This window comes from Bos indicus x Bos taurus, chromosome 22 (assembly GCF_003369695.1).
Source record: "Bos indicus x Bos taurus breed Angus x Brahman F1 hybrid chromosome 22, Bos_hybrid_MaternalHap_v2.0, whole genome shotgun sequence".
Classification (NCBI taxonomy): Eukaryota; Metazoa; Chordata; class Mammalia; order Artiodactyla; family Bovidae; genus Bos; species Bos indicus x Bos taurus.
Window position 1 is genome coordinate 48,826,256 of NC_040097.1, and position 21,888 is coordinate 48,848,143.

At 49.7% G+C, this 21,888-nt stretch overlaps 1 protein-coding gene across 2 annotated transcripts in view; it reads left to right on the forward strand.

The window, feature by feature from the left end:
- Positions 1–21,888, forward strand: part of SCN5A (sodium voltage-gated channel alpha subunit 5) — a 108,002-nt gene that overhangs the window by 71,388 nt on the left and 14,726 nt on the right. Inside the window, exons 18-23 of one of the 2 annotated variants that reach the window (XM_027523174.1) lie at positions 947–1,108; positions 3,950–4,070; positions 4,932–5,086; positions 14,969–15,142; positions 18,911–19,033; positions 21,110–21,391. In XM_027523174.1, the coding sequence (XP_027378975.1) occupies positions 947–1,108; positions 3,950–4,070; positions 4,932–5,086; positions 14,969–15,142; positions 18,911–19,033; positions 21,110–21,391 (1,017 nt within the window). The remainder of the gene's footprint in view (positions 1–946; positions 1,109–3,949; positions 4,071–4,931; positions 5,087–14,968; positions 15,143–18,910; positions 19,034–21,109; positions 21,392–21,888) is intronic. The other variant, XM_027523173.1, reaches the window with a different exon arrangement.

Sequence of the window (21,888 nt, forward strand, 5' to 3'; positions counted from 1 at the left end):
CCCCTTCCCCTCCCCCGAGGCCCAGAGCTCATTCTAAGGTTTAAAAATAAGCATCCCTAAGATGGCAGGTGTCAGAGACAGCACTATCTTATCTCCCAACCTGTTATTTTTAACACTTAGGACTGGAGTCTGAACAAAAAGGACTGTACACCCCACCCCCACCCCGGCTCCCTCAGTGTTCTCACGGCCTGAGCCCAGCTCAGGTGGCTTGTCCCAAGGTCCTTGGTCAGACAGTGAGGACTGGGTCTCAGTTTCGTTGGGCCCACGCTGGCCACCTCCCTGGGGCCTGCACTGGGTGGGTCTGGCTGAGAAGAGCAGCTGCTCCCCTGCACGGAATTTGATCTGTGGCTCCAGGCTTGATTCCACAAACTCCTGCCTTCCTGTGGTCCCTGAGGCCAGCTCCTGCCCTTTCAGGCAGGCGGCAGGACAGCCACAGAGTCAGTTGGGGGAGGGGAAGGGTTGGTGTTGCCAGAACTGCGGCTTGGAATTAGTTCCAGGATGCTTCCAGCACAGGAGTGGGATTCCGGCTGTCCCTGCTTTTCCTCTTCTCCTTCTCTTGAGCCTGTTGGCCCTGAGACGTGTGTGTGTGTGTGGTGTGTGTGTGTGTGGTGTGTGTGTGTGTGTAAGCAAGCTGAGCTGCCATGGGAACTCCTGGGAAAGCCTGTCCTTCCTAAGTGGAGCTGCCAGCACCTGGGAGCTGGGCATCATGGTGCACTGACACCCTTCAAGAAGCTAGAGGAGGGGAGATTTGTGCCAGCCAGGCCAGGGGCTTTGTTTAGCTTTAGGCCCTTTGCCTGGTCCTCTCAGGAGCTTTCGTCAGCCTTAGAATGAATGCCTGAGGGAGGGGTCTTCAGGGAGATGATGCCTCATGAAGAGAGTAGTGAAGCAGAGCCAGGATCCTAGAAACACTGGCTGGATAGCTCATAAGCTGGGGGGGTCTCTTCAGCAGGAATCCCAGCCGGCGTCCGGCAGCCCAGAGGCCCTCCCAGAGCCGAGGGTCTGGAGCCAGGTGTCGGAGACCACCTCCTCTGGGGCCGAGGCCAGTGAGGTTCAGGCAGACTTGCGGCAGCAGCGGCGAGCAGAGGCCCCCGCCCCAGGGTGCAGTGAGGTAACGCACACCTTTGTCCCCGAAGCCAATGGGGCACTGCCGCTGGGGCTGGAGGCCGTGAGAGGCCCCCAGACACCAACCTTCTGGTGGGAGCCACAGCCGCTGTCACAGCCAGTGTGGGAGACCTGTTTGCGGAGTGGCCCCACACAGGGGAGGGATGGCTTGGGGCCCAGAGCCATTCGGAAATTAGGAAGCAGCCCCCCAGGAGCACGCCACAGGACTAACCCCAAACCCCTGCGTGTTCACCCCTTCCTCACTGGGTTCCTGTGCTTTGGTCCTGTTGGCGAAAGTCTGTCCTGTGAGTCAGCCCATCCTGGGGGACTGGGGGAGCTCTGAGCACAGGCTCTCAACACTCGAGCCACTAGCCGCTTCTCACCTGGACGGAAGCTGAGGCGGCGAATACAAGGCCTGTCAGGGGAATTTGTTCTGGACACAAAAGAGTTTTAATTTGAGCTCATTACCAATACTTTGGCCACCTGATACGAAGAGCCGACTCATTGGAAAAGACCCTGATGCTGGGAAAGATTGAAGGCAGGAGAAGGGGATGACAGAGGATGAGATGGTTGGATGGCATCACTGACTCAATGGATATGAGTTTGAGCAAGCTCCAGGAGATGGTGAAGGACAGGGAAGCCTGGCGTGCTGCAGTCCATGGGGTCACAAAGAGTCAGACACAACTGACCTACTGAACAACAAAATAACAATGACCAACATTTAAAATCCAGAGGCTTTTCTGTAAAAAGTCTGCATTCTGGCTTCTCTTGAAAAAAACATTGGAAGAAGAGCCTCCCTGCTGAAGAATGTAACCACCTCCTTGACTGGCCAGAATGCTGCGATTGGCCAGATCTCACCTGCCTGCCTTCATTCCATCACCTGCCTGGCCCCGTAAGCATTTGGGTTTGCAGCCCCTGAGCTAACTGGACTGTGGCGCTACTGTCTACACCCCACCCCTGCTCTGCCAAGCACCCAGGAAGGTGGAGGTCATGTGCTGAGACCATGCCCAGGGCCCTTGTCCTGCAGCCTGACCTCAGCCTCAGTCCGGCAGCTGTGACTTGCTCCAAGACAACATTTCTCCTTTGTCTCGTTCCTTTCATGGGATGGGCCCATGGGAAGCTTTGTTTTCATGGCCATTTTGGGAGTACAAGGGCCTAATGGAATCATTGCCCTGACTGTACACGTCACACTTGTCCTCCTGGACAGTCTGACACACCAAGGCGGGGGGAACAGGAAGACACGGGAGGGACAGAAGGTCATGGACAGAAGGGGCTCCCGTACTGGAATGCTGACCTTTGAGCAAGTCTGGTACCTTCATCACCTCTTCAGATCAAGTCCCAGTGGAAATGAGGAGACAGCCAGGTGGGCTGGGACTTTCCTAGGAGAAGGACCCCTCATCTCACTTGCCCGGGAAATCCTGAGAACTTGTCGTCACACGTGAAAGCTCTAGTGTCTGAAAAGAAAAGGCACACAAAGTCCCTCAACTGTGACTTTCCCAGCTCAGCACTGCACAACGAAGCTGGAGTGAGGACGCGACCCTCAGAGCCACAGAAGCCACCCTGCACGCAGGGGCACTCTCTACATTTTCACCAGGATCCAGTTACTCCTTACGGCCAGTCTCAAGGTTAAAGAGGACTTTGAGACAGCAGTGGACTGAGTTGTGGAAGGAAGAGAAAAGAAGGCAGCTTTGAGAGCCAAGGCTGCCCAAGAACTCAAACCAGCTCTCCCCAGAGGAGCGGAGCCTGAGCAGCATGAGGTGGACGACTGAGCTGGGTGTTGTAGATGTGATCTGAAGCAAATGAAGGCTGCCCTCCTCCCCAGAACCCTCTTCCCTGCCATACTTGTCATTAAGGTGGATTCCCAGAGGCAGAGCCAGAGCCCGGCTTCCTGTGCAAATGATTCATTGAGAAGGTGCCCTCAGGAGAGACCCATAAGGAAGTGAGAAAAGCAGGCTAAGGCAAAAGAAGCAGCTCCAGATGTTATGCTGGCTGGACTCCAGCCTCAGCCGGGTCTCTTCCATATCAGTCAGTCACTGGGTGTCAGCCACCCTGGACTTGGGTTGTAACCCCCAAGCTATTTCCAAGGATGGCAGGTCCCTGGCTAAAGACACTTTTCTGGAGACGGGGTCGGCTAAACAGTATTCGCAGCAGCTGGAGACAGGTGCACTGGCCCAAAGAGGGGAACTGGGCAGAACTATAGCACACCTGTACAGGTGCCCACATGTGACACACACAGGTGCTCCTAGGGCAGTGGTACATACCTGTCATCATCAGGTTATGCGGGATCAGGGCCACAGAAGCCCGCGTGACCAGGCAGGGAAGGCTCCGGCACCTTCTTGCTCTAGGCTGTATGCCTCACACCAGCACCCGTATGAACTGAGTGAGAAATGTGGGCTGGGGTCCCTGGCCTGCTCTTTGCATGTCTGACCCGGTGCCTGTGTGTGCCTCTGACCCTGGCGCTGACTGTTCTGGGCGTGGCCTGCCTGTTTCCTGCGTGTGTGCTGGGCTGCCACTGTGTCCACATCCCAGTGTGTGTCCCTGTTGCTCCTCATGCCTGTTTCACTTCCACCTGGATGCCTTCCCCATTCCTGGGGTTTTCCCAGAACCCTTGTCCCACCCCTGCACCCCTGCTCTAGACACCAGCAGCCCAGAATCACAGATCCAGGGGCCCTAAGGCCCAGCCTCAATGACCTTTGTGGCAGGTTCCCACCCCACTGGGCTCAGATTCCCCAGGTGTGCTGTGGAGGGGATGGCCTAGGCACCTCCACTGTGGGAGCCCCAGGCTGGAGGCTGCTACAGAGCCCACACTCATGCGCTCACCCTCCCCACCTTACAATCCTGCCTGCAGCTTCCCGAAGACAGTTACTCTGAGGGGAGCACGGCAGATATGACCAACACTGCTGACCTCCTGGAGCAGATCCCTGACCTCGGAGAGGATGTCAAAGATCCAGAGGACTGCTTCACTGAAGGTACGGCCCCGGCTGGCACTACGGCCCAGCCTCAGCCCTGCGCATAGGGGCAGGAGGACCCACAGCTGCTGTATCACATCCCGCTCTGACCCAGATGCCTGTTATTCTTTCCCTATTCCTCAAGACCCTGGGGGCCTCCCCACCTGCCCGTGACGTGAGTTACGGCAGGTGTGCCTTCAGATGTGTTTGGCTGGACCGATGTGGGTCGGCTGCGTTTGTGGCGTGGTGGTATGACTGGGGGCCCCCATAGCAGCAGGGTCTGGTCTAATTCCCCCATCCCCTCAGGCTGTGGCACAGTGCTTGGCACGTAGTAGGCCCTCTGTAAACATTCAAGGTGGGTGTGACATGTGGCCATGTTGGTGACAGCATCTGGAGCTTTTATGAATCCATGGTATATTTGGAGGGCAGCCGGGGATAAAATGAGGGTTTGTCTTCCATGTGGCACACCCTTTAGGACTGTCAGTGAGAAGTCTGCCCTTCCCAAGGCTCAGAAACTGCAAACATGGAGAAAGTCCAGGGACCGAGCACCCCAGGGGATTCTGGAACATTCCCCCAGGGGATGAGTTGCCCGGGTGAGCACGGGACAAGCTGGAGCCCGGCCCAGACCTGCCAGGCCCTTCATCTACTTACTGGTAGCCTAGTCCATCCACCCTCTGCATGGAGTACCTGCCGCCTGCAGCCTCCTGAGGGCAGGTCCCATGGTCGTCACCCCCCACCATGGCTCCGCCCCCAACGTGGCCCAGTTCATTATCCATCATTGTAACCACTTTCAGTCATCCTTTCAAGTGTCCAACTTCCTGCTATCAGATGTGGGCGTTCGCAGGTGCCGGGCTGGGTCTGAGCTCTCTCCCTCCCCCACAGGCTGTGTCCGCCGCTGTCCCTGCTGCACCGTGGACACCACACAGGCCCACGGGAAGGTCTGGTGGAGGCTGCGCAAGACCTGCTACCGCATCGTGGAGCACAGCTGGTTCGAGACGTTCATCATCTTCATGATCCTGCTCAGCAGTGGCGCACTGGTACCCTCCAGGGGGTAGAGGGTGGGCAGGGGGCATGAAGTAGAAGGGGTAGGCAGAGAAAGGACATCTCCAGCTGGAAAGCCAGGTTAGAAACTGGGGCAGAGCCCTCTGCTGAAAATGAAACCCCCCAGGGCCCCAGATGAGGACCAACTCACAAACTGTCAACACCCACAGCACATACAGAGGTCAGAGCAGAAAGGGATCATGGCAGAGGTCATCTGTCCAGGCCTCCTTGTTCCACAAAGGGAAGTGATTTTCCCAGATCCCAGTGTACAGCTAGCATAATCTCAGGTCACCAACCACCTACACCTAAGCCCTGGTGACATACCCACCTGCACACAGCATCAGACATGCCATCAGACTGGTTCAGTGCAGTTAATGCAGGCTATCGTACACTGGTAGCTCCACTCCTTCCATGTCTTCTAGGGCTAGAGGCCAAGCTATGTAGTTCACACATTATCACATTTAATCCCCATAGCAACCCTTTGTTGAAACATTAAGTAACTTGTCCAAAGCCCCACCATTCACAAGCAGCAGATGTGGCATTTGAGCCCAGAGAGTCAGATTCTAAGTCCTTTGTCTTGACTTTCCATTTGTTCAATAGATCTTTACTAAGCTCTCCTTGTATCTACTGGTCCTGTGATGCGTGGAGGGGCAACAGGAGGAAGAGACCCCGGCTCTGGCCTCAGGGACTCCTAGTCTAGTTGGGGAAACTAGATTCAGCAGGTTTGAGATAGTCAGAGATCAGCTCCAGAGAGAGGAGAACAAGAATGGAGTAGGTGATTCAGAGTGATGGAAGGTCAGGGGGAACTAGAACAATCAGGAAGACTCCTTAGAGGAAGCAGATGGAGCTGGACTACGGAAAACAGGGAGGTTTGGTGAGACCAGGAGGAACAGCGAGGGCCTCTGGAGATGCCCCAACTGGTTCCCAAGCACCCTACTCATCTCTTGGAGCCCTTCTAGAAGGAGAGAGTTGTGAAAGGTACTTGTGAACAGGGAGAGGGGTGATCAAGAAGGCAGAGGAAACAGAAACTTCACTAGCCCAGAAGGAGCAAGAACCCAGTATTGTTGGGGAGATGAGAGCCCCATGAATGAGCAACTAACAAGGAGTGCTTTGGACTTTAGATAGGGAGAGTGAGAGGGCTACTCTGATCCCAGGCTGTTTGCCTCCAGCTCATGCTGCTGCTGCCTCTGAGACTTCCCTGTAGCTCAAATGGTAAAGAATCTGCCTGCGAGGCAGGAGACCAGGGTTCGATCCCTGGGTTGGGAAGTTCCTCTGGAGAAGGGAATGGCTACCCACTGCACTATTCTTGCCTGGAGAATTCCATGGATAGAGAAGCCTGGCGGGCTACAGCCCATGGGGTCGCAAAGAGTCGGACACGACCAAGCGACTAACACAGTCCACATGCTGCCTCCTATGGGGCCAGCCACGGGGAGACACTGCGGCTGTCACTTCTAAACCTCTGGGCCTCCCGCCCACCCTGTACTATCCTGTCGCTGTTCCAGAGTGGGCCTGGAGCCGCTGCTTGCTGGCTACATGCTGTTTTACCATCGGCTAGAGCCAAATCTCTGTAGGCTTCAGAGAAGGAGGATTTGACAATATGTCAACGAGTTTTGTTTTTAAACAGCCACAAACAAGGGCAGCCAGAGCCATTTAGTCTGGGCTGTGGAGGAAAAGCTCAGCCTGGCATAAGTGAGGAGGTGTTTTGGCAAGCAAATGGTGAATCTCATCAGGGTAGACAGCCAAGCACTGTTTAAAAAAAAAACCACATCAATGATATATTGAGAAAAATAAGTCAGAGTGTGTTATTTAAAGTTATAAACTTGTTTAACAGAAAGCAGACTATGTATCACTTTGAAATTGCTGAAGGGAAAAAAAATTTCTTTTGAGAACACAGATTTTACAGCAAAAAAGATATGGAGAAAAGAAGGAACCAGGAAGCATTAAATCAGGAAACAAAATAATATGGCAAAGACAAGATCAGACATGTGTTTTATTAATAAATGTAATTGGATAAAATTCATCATTTTAAAAGGAAAGGATTCTAAGTGGATCAGAAAAAAACAAAAAACTACAGCCGTGTGTTCTCAAAGTACAACCCTGAAACTCTGTGACTCGGAAATATTAAAAGTGAAATAGTAAGATATAGCAGGAAATTGTAAACAAGGACAACAAAAATCAAAGTGCTTTTGTTTGTTAATGTTAAACAAACAAATGTTGAACTCAAGGTGAAAATCTTCAGATAAAAAAAGAAGGTCCAACGGGGTCTCGAAGAGTCAGACACAACTGGGCGACTGAACTGAAAGAAGTAAAGAAACTATTCATGAACCAAATATGGGGGTGTGGCATCAAAGATTATGATTCAACCAGTTTTGTCCTCCTGATATCTAAAAAAATAAGAAAGGAAAAATAGAGGTAGAGAAAAAACTTTGACTTGGGGCAGGTGAAGAAACTAGAAAGTAACAATATTGCTAATACTTTATGTGGGATATAGCCAAAGCTGTAGTGACTAAAATTCATAGACTTAAACATTTTCCTTGTTAAATAGAAAGAATAAATTTGTTAACTCAAGAAATTAGAAATATAACAACAAAATAATTGTAAAGAAAGCAAAGGAAATAATAAAGTAAAAACACAAATTAATGAATTAGAAAATAAACAGTAAAATTGATAAAATTCCAAAGCTGATTCCTTGAGAAATTAAAGTGATCAATAAACCACTAGCTTATCTAATCTCTTACATCTCCAAGAGTGGATTCTTTCATATTTTCAAGGAAGAAAATAATTTAAATTCTATTTAAAAATCTTCTGGAGTATGAAAAACAGATGGAAAATCTATAAATTATTTTTATGAAAGCTAACAGTGCTGATTTTTAAAAACCTTAAGTATTACCAAAAGTAAAACAACACACTAGTTTTCATACTCTATACTTGTGAGTAGTGATGCAAAAATATTAAAATACATGCAAATAGGATTCAGTAAAATATTTAAAAGATTAAATGAGTCACAGCGAGGTATATCCTAAAAAGTCAGAAGGATGCCCTGTTAGGAAATCTATTTACATGAATCAGACAAAGATGAAAAGCCATGTAATTATCTCAGTGAATGCTTGATTTTTAAAACTTTGGTAAAAATAGAAATAAAATAGATTTCCTTTACTTAATGAAAAACTTAATTTCAAGTTAACTTCTACATCATCATTAGTAGTAAGTAAAGCACTAGAAACATTTTATTAAAGTCAAGGATAAAAAAAGATAATTTAACTACCTTTTAGCTGTTTTTCATTATTTAATAATGACTTTGAAGTACTAGCCAGTGCAGTTAATCAAGAAAACCAAACATGCAGCATAAAAATAGGAAAATAGAAGAACTGAAGTTAATAGAATCAAGTATAAAATGAGTTTAAAATAATACAAGCATATCATTACTTGTAGATAATGGTTGCTTAGAGAAAATTTAACACTCATTCAGTTCAGTTCAGTCCCTCAGTCGTCTCCGACTCTGCGACCCCATGAATCGCAGCACGCCAGGCCCCCCTGTCCATCACCAACTCCCGGAGTTCACCCAGACTCACGTCCATTGAGTCAGTGATGCCATCCAGCCATCTCATCCTCTGTCGTCCCCTTCTCCTCCTGCCCCCAATCCCTCCCAGCATCAGGGTCTTTTCCAATGAGTCAACTCTTCACATCAGGTGGCCAAAGTACTGGAGTTTCAGCTTTAGCATCATTCCTTTTAAAGAAATCCCAGGGCTGATCTCCTTCAGAATGGACTGGTTGGATCTCCTTGCAGTCCAAGGGACTCTCGAGAGTCTTCTCCAACACCACAGTTCAAAAGCATCAATTCTTCGGCGCTCAGCCTTCTTCACAGTCCAACTGTCACATCCATACATGACCACTGGAAAAACCATAGCCTTGACTAGACGAACCTTTGTTGGCCTCTGCTTTTGAATATGCTATCTAGGTTGATCATAACTTTTCTTCCAAGGAGTAAGCATCTTTTAATTTCATGGCTGCAGTCACCATCTGCAGTGATTTTGGAGCCCAAAAAAATAAAGTCTGACACTGTTTCCACTGTTTCCCCATCTATTTCCCATGAAGTGATGAGACCCGATGCCATGATCTTCGTTTTCTGAATGTTGAGCTTTAAGCCAACTTTTTCACTCTCCACTTACACTTTCATCAAGAGGCTTTTTGGTTCCTCTTCACTTTCTGCCATAAGGATGGTGTCATCTGCATATCTGAGATTATTGATATTTCTCCTCGCAATCTTGATTCCAGCTTGTGCTTCTTCCAGCCCAGCGTTTCTCATGATGTACTCTGCATATAAGTTAAATAAGCAGGATGACAATATACAGCCTTGGCGTACTCCTTTTCCTATTTGGAACCAGTCTGTTGTTCCATGTCCAGTTCTAACTGTTGCTTCCTGACCTGCATACAGGTTTCTCAAGAGGCAGGTCAGGTGGTCTGGTATTCCTATCTCTTTCAGAATTTTCCACAGTTTATTGTGATCCACACAGTCAAAGGCTTTGGCATAGTCAATAAAGCAGAAGTAGATGTTTTTCTGGAACTCTCTTGCTTTTTCGAAGGCTCGAGTATATTTGTAGTGTGTTTATCTGTTTGTCTTCCTTTACACTCCAAAGGAAAGTTTAATAGTTTTCTTCATGTATCTATTATACATTTCATGTTATATTTATTCTCAGTTATTTTATGGTTACAATGCCTGGCATCTAAGGACTATTGGAGAAATGTTACTTGTGACTAAATGTTTCTATTACAACAGCAACAATTATTTGTACATTTGTTTTATAACTAGCCATATAATATAATATAATATGGCTATATTATATATATAATATATATAGCTATATATAATATATAATATTATATATATGTATAGCCATTATATATAATATAATATAATATGCTGCTGCTGCTGCTAAGTTGCTTCAGTCGTGTCCGACTCTGTGCGACCCCATAGACGGCAGCCCACCAGGCTCCCCTGTCCCTGGGATTCTCCAGGCAAGAGTACTAGAGTGAATTGCCATTGCCTTCTCCGTATAATATAATATATATAGCCATATAATCCGAGAAGGCAATGGCACCCCACTCCAGTACTCTTGCCTGGAAAATCCCATGGATGGAGGAGCCTGGTAGGCTGCAGTCCATGGGGTCGCTAAGAGTCGGACACGACTAGGCGACTTCACTTTCACTTTTCACTTTTCACTTTCATGCATTGGAGAAGGAAATGGCAACCCACTCCAGTGTTCTTGCCTGGAGAATCCCAGGGACGGGGGAGCCTGGTGGGCTGCCGTCTATGGGGTCGCACAGAGTCAGACACGACTGAAGCGACTTAGCATAGCATAGCATAGCATAGCATAGCCGTATAATATGGCTAGTTATAAAACAAATGTACAAATAATTGTTGCTGTTGTAATAGAAACATTTAGTCACAAGTAACATTTCTCCAATAGTCCTTAGATGCCAGGCATTGTAACCATAAAATAACTGAGAATAAATATAACATGAAATGTATAACAGATACATGAAGAAAACTATTAAACTTTCCTTTGGAGTGTAAAGGAAGACAAACAGATAAACACACTACAAATATACTCCAGCCTTGAGCAGAAAGACTGAATTAGTTCCTAAAACAGTTGATAAACTCAATGCAGTAATAAATTTCTAACGTTTTAAAGGGAATTTGACAAAACGTTGTTTAAATGTATCTTAAAAATTATGAAAAGTGACTAGGAAAATTTGTGTGACACTAATTCAGGAATCGACCAGGAGAGCAATGGAACCACACAGAAGTCGTAAGCAAATATAGAAGTGTAGTAGATTATCGGAGAAGGCAATGGCATCCCACTCCAGTACTCTTGCCTGGAAAATCCCATGGACGGAGGAGCCTAGTAGGCTGCAGTCCATGGGGTCACTGAGGGTCGGACACGACTGAGCGACTTCACTTTCACTTTTTACTTTCACGCATTGGAGAAGGAAATGGCAACCCATTCCAGTGTTCTTGCCTGGAGAATCTCAGGGACGGGGAGCCTGGTGGGCTGCCGTCTATGGGGTCGCACAGAGTCAAACACGACTGAAGTGACTTAGCAGCAGCAGCAGCAGATTATAGTGTTGACTTCTACTCTGTGGATTTAGAGTGGGTTCTTTAATAAAGTGTTAGGACACTTGACGAGTCACTCTAGAAAAAATATTAAAATAGATATTTACTCCTTACCAAAATATATTAGATTTTTTAAATTATGATACAAAACAATGAAACAAGAAGGAAAGAAATAGAAAAGAAAGGTCATTTTTTTCTGGCCTTTGGAATAGGCAAGGGCTTTCTTTTACTTTCTTTTACATGTGTACCTCATTCTTTTTGTTTTTAACTTTTTGTAGTCTTTTTTAAATTAAATTTTTATTTTATATTGGAATATAGTTCATTTACAATGTTGTGTTAGTTTCAGATGTACAGCAAAGTGATTCAGCTCTAAATATACATATATCCATATTCTTTTTCAGATTCTCTTCTCATATAGCTTATTACAGAATATTGAGTAGAGTTCCCTGTGCTATACAGCTGGTTCTTGTTGATTATCTGTTTTATATAGAATAGTATGTACATGTTAATCCCAAACTCCTAATTTATGCACCCCCCCTACCTTTCCCTTTGGCAACCATAAGTTTGTTTTTTGTGTCTGAATCTGTTTCTGTTTTATAAATAATTCATTTGTATCATTTTGTTGGTTTTTTTTTAGATTCCGCATTTAAGTGATAACATGATATTTGTCTTTCTCTGCCTTAACCTACTGTGATAATCTCCATGGCCCATCCATGAGGCAAATGGAATTTTTATTCTTTTTTATGGCTGAGTAATATTCCATTGTGTATATGTATTCCTCTGTCAGTTAACATTTAGGTCGTTTCCATGTCTTGGCTGTTGTAAATAGTGCTGTGGTGAACATCGGGGTGCTTGCATCTTTTCAAATTATAGTTTTCTTCAGCTATATGCCCAAGAGTGGAATTGCTGGATTAGCTTTTACTTTTTAAGTAACCTCAATACTGAATACATAGTTGTTGTACCAATTTATATTCCCACCAACAGTGTGGGAGGGTTCCCTTTTCTCCACACCCTCTCCAGCATTTATCGTTTGTAGGCTTTTTGGTAATGGCCATTCTAACAGTGTGAGGTGATTGATGCTGGTTTCACTGTGGTTTCTATTCGCGTTACTCTAATAATTAGTGATGTGGAGCACCCTTTCACGTGCGTTCTGGCCATATGTGTGCTTTGTTTGGAAGTGTCTATTTCAGGGGGCATATTGAGTTGAATGAGCTGTTTGTATATTTTGGAGATGAATCCCTTGTTGGTCACTTTGTTTGCAAATATTTTCTCCTATCCTGTGGGTTGCCTTTTGGCTTTGTTTATGGTTTCCTTTGCTGTGCAAATCCTTTTGTGTATAATTAGGTCCTATTTGTTTGTTTTTGTTTTATTCTCATTACTCTAAAAGGTGGATCCAAAAATATATTGCCACGATTTATGTCAAAGAGTGTTCTGCCTATGTTTTCCTCTAAAAGTTTTAAAGTATCTGATCTTACATTTAGGTATTTAATACATTTTTAGTTTATTTTTGTGTATGGTGTTAGAGAATGTTCTAAATTTCATTCTTTGACATGTAGCTGTCCGGTTTCCCAGCATCACTTATGGAAGAGACTGTCTTTTCTCCATTGTATAGTATTGCCTCTTTTGTTGTAGATTAATTGACCAGAGGTGTGTGAGCTTATTCCTGGGCTGTCTTGTTCTATTGATCTATATTCCTATTTTTGTGCTAGTACCATACTGTTTTGATTTCTGTAGCTTTGTAATGTAGGCTGAAGTCAGGGAGCTTGATTGCACCAGCTGTTTTTCTTTCTTAAGACTGCTTTGGCTAGCTGTTTCACACATGGTAGTGTATATATGTCCATGCCATGTATGTGTATATGTCAATGCCATGTATGTATATATGTCAATGCCATGTATGTGTATATGTCTCCCAGTTTGTTCCACCCTTCCCTTGTCCCCACCACCACCTTTTCCACATGTCCATTCTCTACGTCTGCATCTCTGTTACTGCCCTACAAACAGTATTGCCCTGCACCATTTTTCTAGATTCCATATATATCGTTAATACATGGTATTTTTTTTCTGATTTACTTCATTGTGTATGACAGACTTAAGGTCCATCCACATCACTACAAATGACCCAATTTCATTCCTTTTTCGGGCTAATATTCCATTGTAAATATGCACCACATCTTCTTTATCCATTCGTCTGTTGATGGACATTTTTGTTTCCATGTCTTGGCTGTTGCGAATAGCACTGCTATGAACATAGAGGGTACATTTACCTTTTTGAGTTAGAGTTTTGTCTGGGTCTTTGCCCAGGAGTGGGATTGCTGGATCGTATGACAGTTCTGTTTTTGGTTTTCTGAGGAACCTCTGCATTCTTTTCCACAGTGGCTGCGCCAACTTACAGTTCCACCAAGCGTGTAGGACGGTTTCCTTTTCTCCATACTCTCTCCAGCATTTGTTATTGGTACACTTTTTAATGATGGCCATTCTGATTGGCGTGAGGTGGTACCTCACTGTAGTTTTAATTTGCATTTCTCTAATAATGAGTGATGTTGAGCATATTTTCATGTATTTGCTAGCCATCTGTATGTCTTCTTTGGAGAAATGTCTATTTATGTCTTCTGCCCATTTTTCGATTGGGTTATTTGTGGGGATGGAGGTTGTTGTTATTGTTGTTTATTCTCTTTTTTATAATTTCTGTATTATTTCATTTTTTTATCAAAGACACATATTTTTATAATCAGGAAAAAAAATGCCTGCTTTTTATCTTGAAGAATCCGCAAACCCCACCTGGGGACCTGAATTATCCTTTTGTCCCACCTACACAGACCAGGTTAACCACGTGTCGCCTGGGCAGTGCGTCCTTGGGCACTGCTGATGGCTTGGGCCCCTGGATCACTGCAGCTCACAGAGGCCCTGCAGTTGCACAGGGAGGCCCAGAGCGAAAGATGGAGGCACTCCCCAGGGCCCTCAGTGACGCGTTCAGTTGCCTAGACTGGGAGCCTCAGAGCACATCCTGGGGGAGGGGCAGATACATATCGGAAGCCTGGAGTTGGAAGAGGGCAGCAGAGGCCATCCGAGTCTCTCTCAGCCCAGGGATTTGGGTTGAGGCAGGAGTGAGGAGGTGGGGAAAGACCAACAGCTAGCTTGTTAGACAGACTGACTCCCAGATTCTGACGATTGCAGAAGGTCTGACTTTGTCTAGTCCTGTGTTTCCTAATCTTCATATCTACAGACTGCCTTCACTATCACTTCTGTGCAATTTTGCATTAAATATAAACACTCACTGGTTTTTTGTTTGTTTGAATAAATTTATTGTAAAGGGCAACTTTGAATGATTGTTGTCATTGGAAACCAATATTGTTTCCTATGAAAAGTAGGTAAGTGCCCAAAGTGAAGACAGTAAAAACACAGTGGGGTGGGTGGGCAGGGGGAGATAGATGTGTGCTGTTTCTGACAATAGGCTGTGAGCTGTTTTAGAGAGATCTTCACGATGGATGCACTAGCCCTGAACTGAGACTTGCTCTTCAAAGTGAAGGTGGAAGCATTCTCACTGCACATTCTTCCTTGTTGTCCATACACCATCTAACACCATTTCCTGACCCAGCAGTGGTGCCCACGGGGCTCAGAGAGCATGCCGCGGAAGCCCCTCCACTGTGCGGCCTCCTCCGCCCTGGCCTCCTGGGGGAGGGATGCCGTCAGGGATGAAGGCTCATGTGGGCTGGGACCGGCTGGGTCAGGACGCCATGTCTGCCTTGCCCACCCTGGTCTGCAGGCCTTTGAGGACATCTATCTGGAGGAGCGGAAGACCATCAAGGTCCTGCTGGAGTACGCCGACAAGATGTTCACCTACGTCTTCGTGCTGGAGATGCTCCTCAAGTGGGTGGCCTACGGCTTCAAGAAGTACTTCACCAACGCCTGGTGCTGGCTTGATTTCCTCATCGTGGACGTGAGTGTGGCCCCTGAGGGAAGAGAGGGGAGGGGGCGCCCTTTGCCAGTGGGAGAAGGAGCTGAGGCTGAGGGATCGGAGGACAGGACAGGTGGCAGGAGTTCCACAGGCTGACGTGGAGGCTCTTGGCTGTGCTGCAAGGCAGGCAGAGGGGCAGGAGATCTGAGTCTGAGGTCACAGAAGGGAGGCAATCAGAACCCCCAGCCAGGGACACAGGGAAGTCTAGGCCCTGCTCCTGGGAGAAACTGGACTCACTGTGGGGGTCAGTGCATACAGTCCTGGCAGGGCTGTGAGCCAGGGCGGGAGTGAGTTCTCACCCTCTCAGGACTGCCAGAAGCAGGGTGCTGATGAGCCTGTATTACAGCCCTCACCACGGCACCTTGTGAAGTGTCCGTCAGGACCACTACACACATGGCCAGTTAAGAGCCTACATGTCTACACATGAGAGGGGATGAAGTGAACCAAAGGCCAGAGGGCATGGGGTTGGGGAAGGGGTGCTGGGCAGGTGGGAGGTCGTCCTGGCTCAGGTAGAAGGTACCACAACGGGGAGGATGAGTCGGGATGGAGTCACCTGTGAGGAGGAAAGCCATGAACATGGGCTGGGTGAGGGGTTCCGGCCAGCTTCCCTGGGTCATCTGGTAGCTGGCAGGCTGTGCCAGTCTCTGATGTGTCCAGAGGGGCCTGGGGTAGGAGGCTGGCATGTCCTCTGGGCACCCGGTGGGCAGATGGAATGCAGCCCCTTCCCCACAGCTCCCCAGGCCCCGGAACCTTGTTGGGTGCAAGCAGGGTGAGTTGGGGGTCTTGCGGGGCTCCTGAGTACAGTCAAGTGGGAGAGTAACCAGAGGGTGACGGGGGGAGAATTGAGGCTCAGGGTGCAGGGCAGCCTTGGATCTGTGCTCCCTGAGGGCAGAGGGAACACGGCGAAGGGCCCAAGTGAGGGCTTACCATCTGGCTGTGGTGCTTCTCCCACAACAGAATGTGGGTCAGGATGTGCAAGCTGGGAAAAGCTTTCCAGAAGACGCCCATGGCTTCTGGGCTTGGTGTCAGGCTCTGCCCACCTGCAGGGGCTGTGCTTCCTAGAGTTCTAGCTTAGGCCTGTGCTCAGTCCTTACAGCAGCCCCAGAGGCCCAAGGCGGGGCTCGACGGCCAGTGGACCTGGCCAGGGTCAGGCCTTGGTGGGAGGTCAAGCTTGAGTGGCCCCCTGAGCTAGAGTACGCGTGCGGACACAGAGCCTCATGGGTGGGCCTCCTCACAGGTGACTCCAAGCCACCACAAGCGGCTGAAAAGATGTCAATGCTGGGGTAAGGGGTGCTGGGGTGGCAGTCAGGGAGGGGCTCTGGGGGCGCTTATAGCCTGGGGCCCTCAGAGCCTCCCTGAGGTGACGGAAAGGACCGTGGGGCCTCCCTGCTAAGGGGCTGTGGGAAGCCCTGGGAGCCTGGCAGCTCCGCCCTGGCCCCCTCACCCACCTGTTCCTGCAGCTTCGTGGGACTGACTTCCCCAGGGCAGGCCAGATAGAGTCTGCAAAGATGTCTGGGGAAGCCCACACCCCTCCCACCCGCCTCCCACCCCCTGCCACCTTGGAGAACTTAGCTGAGGCCAGGCCTCGGGGCCTGAAATTCCCAAGATTGGAGAATCAGCCTGTGGAGAGGAAAACTGAGGGTCCCAGCGGAGAAGGGCCTGGCCCAAGAAAAAGAAGGAAGTAGTGCTGGAATCCAGCTTTCCTGACACTGGCCGTGCCCCCTGACCCCATTCCCACACCCCATGGAAATGGTGTACTTCAGGCCTCAAGATCTGGAGAAAGGTGTTTCCATGTTCAATTCGTGCAGTTTTTAAAAACTGCCGAGCATCTACTATATGCAGGTGCTAGAGCAGACGCTGCGGACCTCAGGGAACAAAATAGACAAAGTCGCTGCCTGCGTGGAGAAAGGTGACTGGGAACCAGAAGCATAATACATGAGCCGGCTTTGTATATTACACTGGTGATGTACACATGGAGAAAAAGAAGTGGAAAGGGAAGGGGATTAGGAGGGCCCGGACTCAGAGAGAAGACCCAGATGACAACTTAAACAAGCTGGCTGAAAGTAGGCCAACTGTGGCGATGTTTGAAGGAAGTTGGGGCTAGCCAGGCAGGTGTCTGCAGAACATTCCAAGCAGAGGTTGGAGCAGCAGTGCACAGGTCCTGTGGTGGGAGAGTGCCTGGGACACGAGGAACCACAAGGAGCGCAGAGTGGCTGGAGCAGAGGAGGGGACGGGAAGTGCAGGAGTTGAGGCCAGACTGCATGGGGTAGAACGCATGCAGCCTTTGAAAAACCATGGGCCTTTATTTAGAATGAAATGGGAGGTGCTGGAGGGCTTTGGACAGAAGAATGACATCATCTGACCCATTATGAAAGGATCACCCTGTCCAGGGGAGGGGAAGTGCAAGCAGGGGGAAGGTTGGGAGGCCGTGGCAGTAATCCAGGGGAGAGATGACGGTGGCCTGGCCAGGATGGCGGCAGTGGAAGTGGTGAGAAATATTTGGTCTTCTGAGGTATTTTGAAGGCAGAGCCAACAGGAAATCCTGATGGGTTGGATGTCGGGTGTGTGAGACAGAGAAGGCAGGGATGATGCCAAGGCTTGTGGCTTGGGCAGCTGGAAGGATGGAGCTGCCATCAGCTGAGATCGGGTGGAAAGTTGGGGCAAGCTTGGGAAGGAACAGACAAGGGCGGCCTGCTGGGGACTAGCTAGGGAGCCTGGCCAGACCTGGTCCCTGGGACCCTGGCCTCAGCAGCAGGTCCCTGAGAGAGGCCCCTCGTCCTCTCCAGAGTGGGGACCAGCATCCTCGAGGGGTGAGTCGGGGCAGCACAGAAGTCCATCCTGGGAGTCCTTGGAGGAGGCAGCTCCTCCAAGCTCTTCTGCCCAGCCTTCTCCCAACCTGCACTTCCAAGCCTGGAGCAGGCTATGGGGGTCACACCTACCCCCCACTCCCCATGGCCCCTCACCACCCCCAGGCTGCCCTCAGAGCCCGGATGGCGGTAATGGTGATAGCCAGCGAGGTCAGGCAGGAGGCCACTTCCAACCTGTGATCACTGGCCAGCAGTGACATAAGAAGGGATTGGATGCCCATGGAGCTTTAGAGGGATAAAGTCCGAGGGGTAGAAATGTCCCAGTGGGGGCAGGGCAGAGGAAGCAGAGAGCAGTCCACAGGGGCTCCATCTGAGCCTCTCTTCCGTGAAGATGATAGAATGTTGCAAGGTTCAGCCTTGAGGAAATGCCCCAGGATGGTCTGTCTGCTCTCATTCAACTCAGGATGGTCCTTCTTCCCCCAGAGAGTTTACTCTGGGGGAGGGGATGGGCCAGCCCAAGAATCTGATTTGAAGGAAAGCACACGGGGACCTAAAGCCACCCAGGCTTTGTGGCCCTGCTCTTCCACACTAGCAGGTGGCTTTGGAACTCCATTTTCTCATCGGTAGAATGGGGAGATGCATTCCAAGGCCTGGGGTGAGTGGAGCTATCACAGACATGTGTATGAAGTGCACACCGCAGGCCCGTCCGTGGTGAAGGCCTGAAAGCTGGGACACGCCTGGCCTTGTCCCCAGCCTCTTGGGCCAGGGCAAGGCTGACCCAGCACAGGACAGCCTGTGAAGACGATCCAGCCGGAAATCATAAAGCCTGGACACGGGGAGGCCTGCTGGCTCTCTCACTGAACCCAGCCTGAGTTCGGTAGGCCAAGAGCCCCGCCACCAGTCTCGAGCTGGCCTCATGGCCTCACCGCCCTCTCTCCCACAGGTCTCGCTGATCAGCCTGGTGGCCAACGCCCTGGGCTTTGCTGAGATGGGCCCCATCAAGTCACTGCGGACCTTGCGTGCGCTCAGACCCCTGCGAGCCCTGTCACGATTTGAGGGCATGAGGGTAAGAGGGGTGGCTCCGTAAAGGGGACCCCCAGACTCACTTGCTGACCTGCTGCAAACATGTGTGAGATCTCCAGGAGGTACGGCTGGGCTTAGAGGTGCCCGGAGGTGGAGAGCTGTAAGAATCTCCCCCCAGGCCCGATGCCCCAGCCCTGTGGGCTCCACGAGGGCCAGAGAGCACTGGACAAAGGAAAGGAAGCAAGGGCTGGACCACGGGTGTCTCAGCTGCAGCCCAGCCCCGCCAGCCCGGGCCCCTTCAGTTTCTGCTCTCCCATGGGGCCTCGTGTCTGTGTGCCCTGGCTCCTTGTGCCCGTCTGTGTCCCCCGCCTCCTGACAGACACAGGTTGCCTCCCCTCTAGGATGGGCAGTAGGGCAGGGCTAGTGAGGATAAAGCAAGCAAGCAAGCAGCCAGTTGTAGTCCTACCGATCAGAGAGCAGTTTGATTTGTTTAGTAAACTCTTTGGCACTATTTTCTAAGTGCAGAGAGCTCTGCCTTTTCTCCAGTCACTAAGTTCTACCAAAGAATGTGCACATTTAAGGCAAATTTAAAAGCCCAGCAAGAAAAAACATTACCCGTGATATATAGCAAGAAAACAAGCCTATGTGTTTGAGTATTTTATTGTTTTTTATAACAATGGCAACCCACTCCAGTACTCTTGCCTGGAAAATCCCATGGATGGAGGAGCCTGGTAGGCTGCAGTCCATGGTGTTGCGAAGAGTCGGGCACGACTGAGCGACTTCACTTTCACTTTTCACTTTCATGCATTGGAGAAGGAAATGGCAACCCACTCCAGTGTTCTTGCCTGGAGAATCCCAGGGACGGGGGAGCCTGGTGGGCTGCTGTCTATGGGGTCGCACAGAGTCGGGCATGACTGAAGTGACTTAGCAGCAGCAGCAGCATAACAGTATGAGTTTTATTGAGTTTTTTATTGTTTGTATGAAATGTGCATGGTTCTGTTGTGACTTTAGCAGACAGCTCTGTGTGTCTCTCACTGACCCAGAAGACACCACTCTGCAGCCCCATTCGGTTGATGGTTTTGAACTTCGCCCACATCCCTGATCCATGGAGAAACAAACTGCTTATTTCTGGTGGGAAGCCACTCACAAGTGAATAATCCGACCTAAGTTAGATGCTCCCAAATGTCCAATGGGAGAAAAAAACACTTGGTTCTGGGGCGCGGGGACATGGGGGAGACACTAGTTACCAGGATCGCCTCTGCTGTGGCTACTGGCTACAAAGGCAGCCAAAGGCAAATGCGAGAGTTGGTTTCCACCCTGTTCCCATGTTCATTGCATGCTGGGCCAGGGGCACCCCCCTCCCACTTCCTCTGCACGTGTCAGCATGACCCGTCCTGGCACCATACCCACCACACAGCCCCACGCCAGCTCCGCCTCCAGTTTGTGTGGCAAACATGTTCCTGGCTCACAGACAGCTGGGGACTAGGTCCCTCCCTGGAGTGAAGTCCCCAGTGCTTTTTGCCAAGGATGCCTCTCCTGGGTGCTGTGAATTTAAATGAAGAGAGCACGGGGCTGTGGCTCCACAGGGTCAGAGGGCCGCTCCCTGGAGCGGGCAGAGGCCCAGTGCGTGCACACCGCCCCGCCAGCCCTGAGCACCCTCCACACGCACCACCCAGAGAGCCCCTGGGCACGCTTTGCGGGAGAACACCCATCCATCTCAGGAGCGGCAGCCCCAAAATGAACCAGAAACTCAGCCCAGAGAATGTGTCTCCAGAGACCCTTTCTTCCCCATCAGATTTCTGGCATACTATCTAGCAGAGACTGTGTTGAAAGTTAAGTTTGAAGGTCATGGATTCCGGGCAGTGCTATGAAGGATAAGACAGAGGGCTCTGAGCTGTGTGAGTGTGGGATGCAGAGCAGAAGGCATGTGTGCTCTCTCTCACTGCCCACCAGAGCTTCCAGCCATGGACTGTTCTTTCTTGTTGACAGGAAATGTTCCCCACCCGTACCCCCGCAAGGACCTACACCCAGGGAGTTCAGTAGGTTTGGGGGGGCATCTTACAAAGGGGGTGCATTCTGAGCACCCCCAGAAACTGAGTCTGTTCTCTGCCCACTTGAGGTTGTGGTTAACGCCCTGGTGGGCGCCATCCCATCCATCATGAACGTCCTCCTCGTCTGCCTCATCTTCTGGCTCATCTTCAGCATCATGGGCGTGAACCTCTTCGCGGGGAAGTTTGGGAGATGCATCAACCAGACCGAGGGAGACCTGCCCTTGAACTATACCATCGTGAACAACAAGAGCGACTGTGAGTCTTTCAACGTGACTGGCGAATTGTACTGGACCAAGGTGAAGGTCAACTTTGACAACGTGGGGGCCGGGTACCTGGCCCTTCTGCAGGTGGTGAGTCCTGCGGCGGGCGGTGGGGGGGCTGCCTTCCTCTCCCTGGTTGTCCAGCAACAGGTCCCTTCCCCGAGGCTGTGGGCAGGAGGGGGACAGCGGGGCCACTCTGCATCCTCACAAGAGGGTCAGGATTCTCCAGAGACTTCTTGTCTGTTTGGGAAGGTGCCAGATGTTCCTTTCTAAGGAAGATGCTACACTCTCCAAATATGGCGTGGGACTCCACACTGGGGCATTTTACCCAGCTCTGCAGCCAGCAGTCAGGTTGACTCCTCACACTGTCAGTTTGGCAGTGCGATAGCACAGGTTGCACGTGAATGACCACAGACACCCAGGGACTGAACCGTTAGCAAAATTGTGACTCTGGCCGCCCCTCGTTATACAAGGGGGTGATTCCTCCTGCCTTGTTTAAAAGAATATGTTTACTTTCATCTTTAATGTGCAGGATGTTCAAACACTCACGGCCCTACCAAAGTTTCTATTGATTTGTGAGGACGATG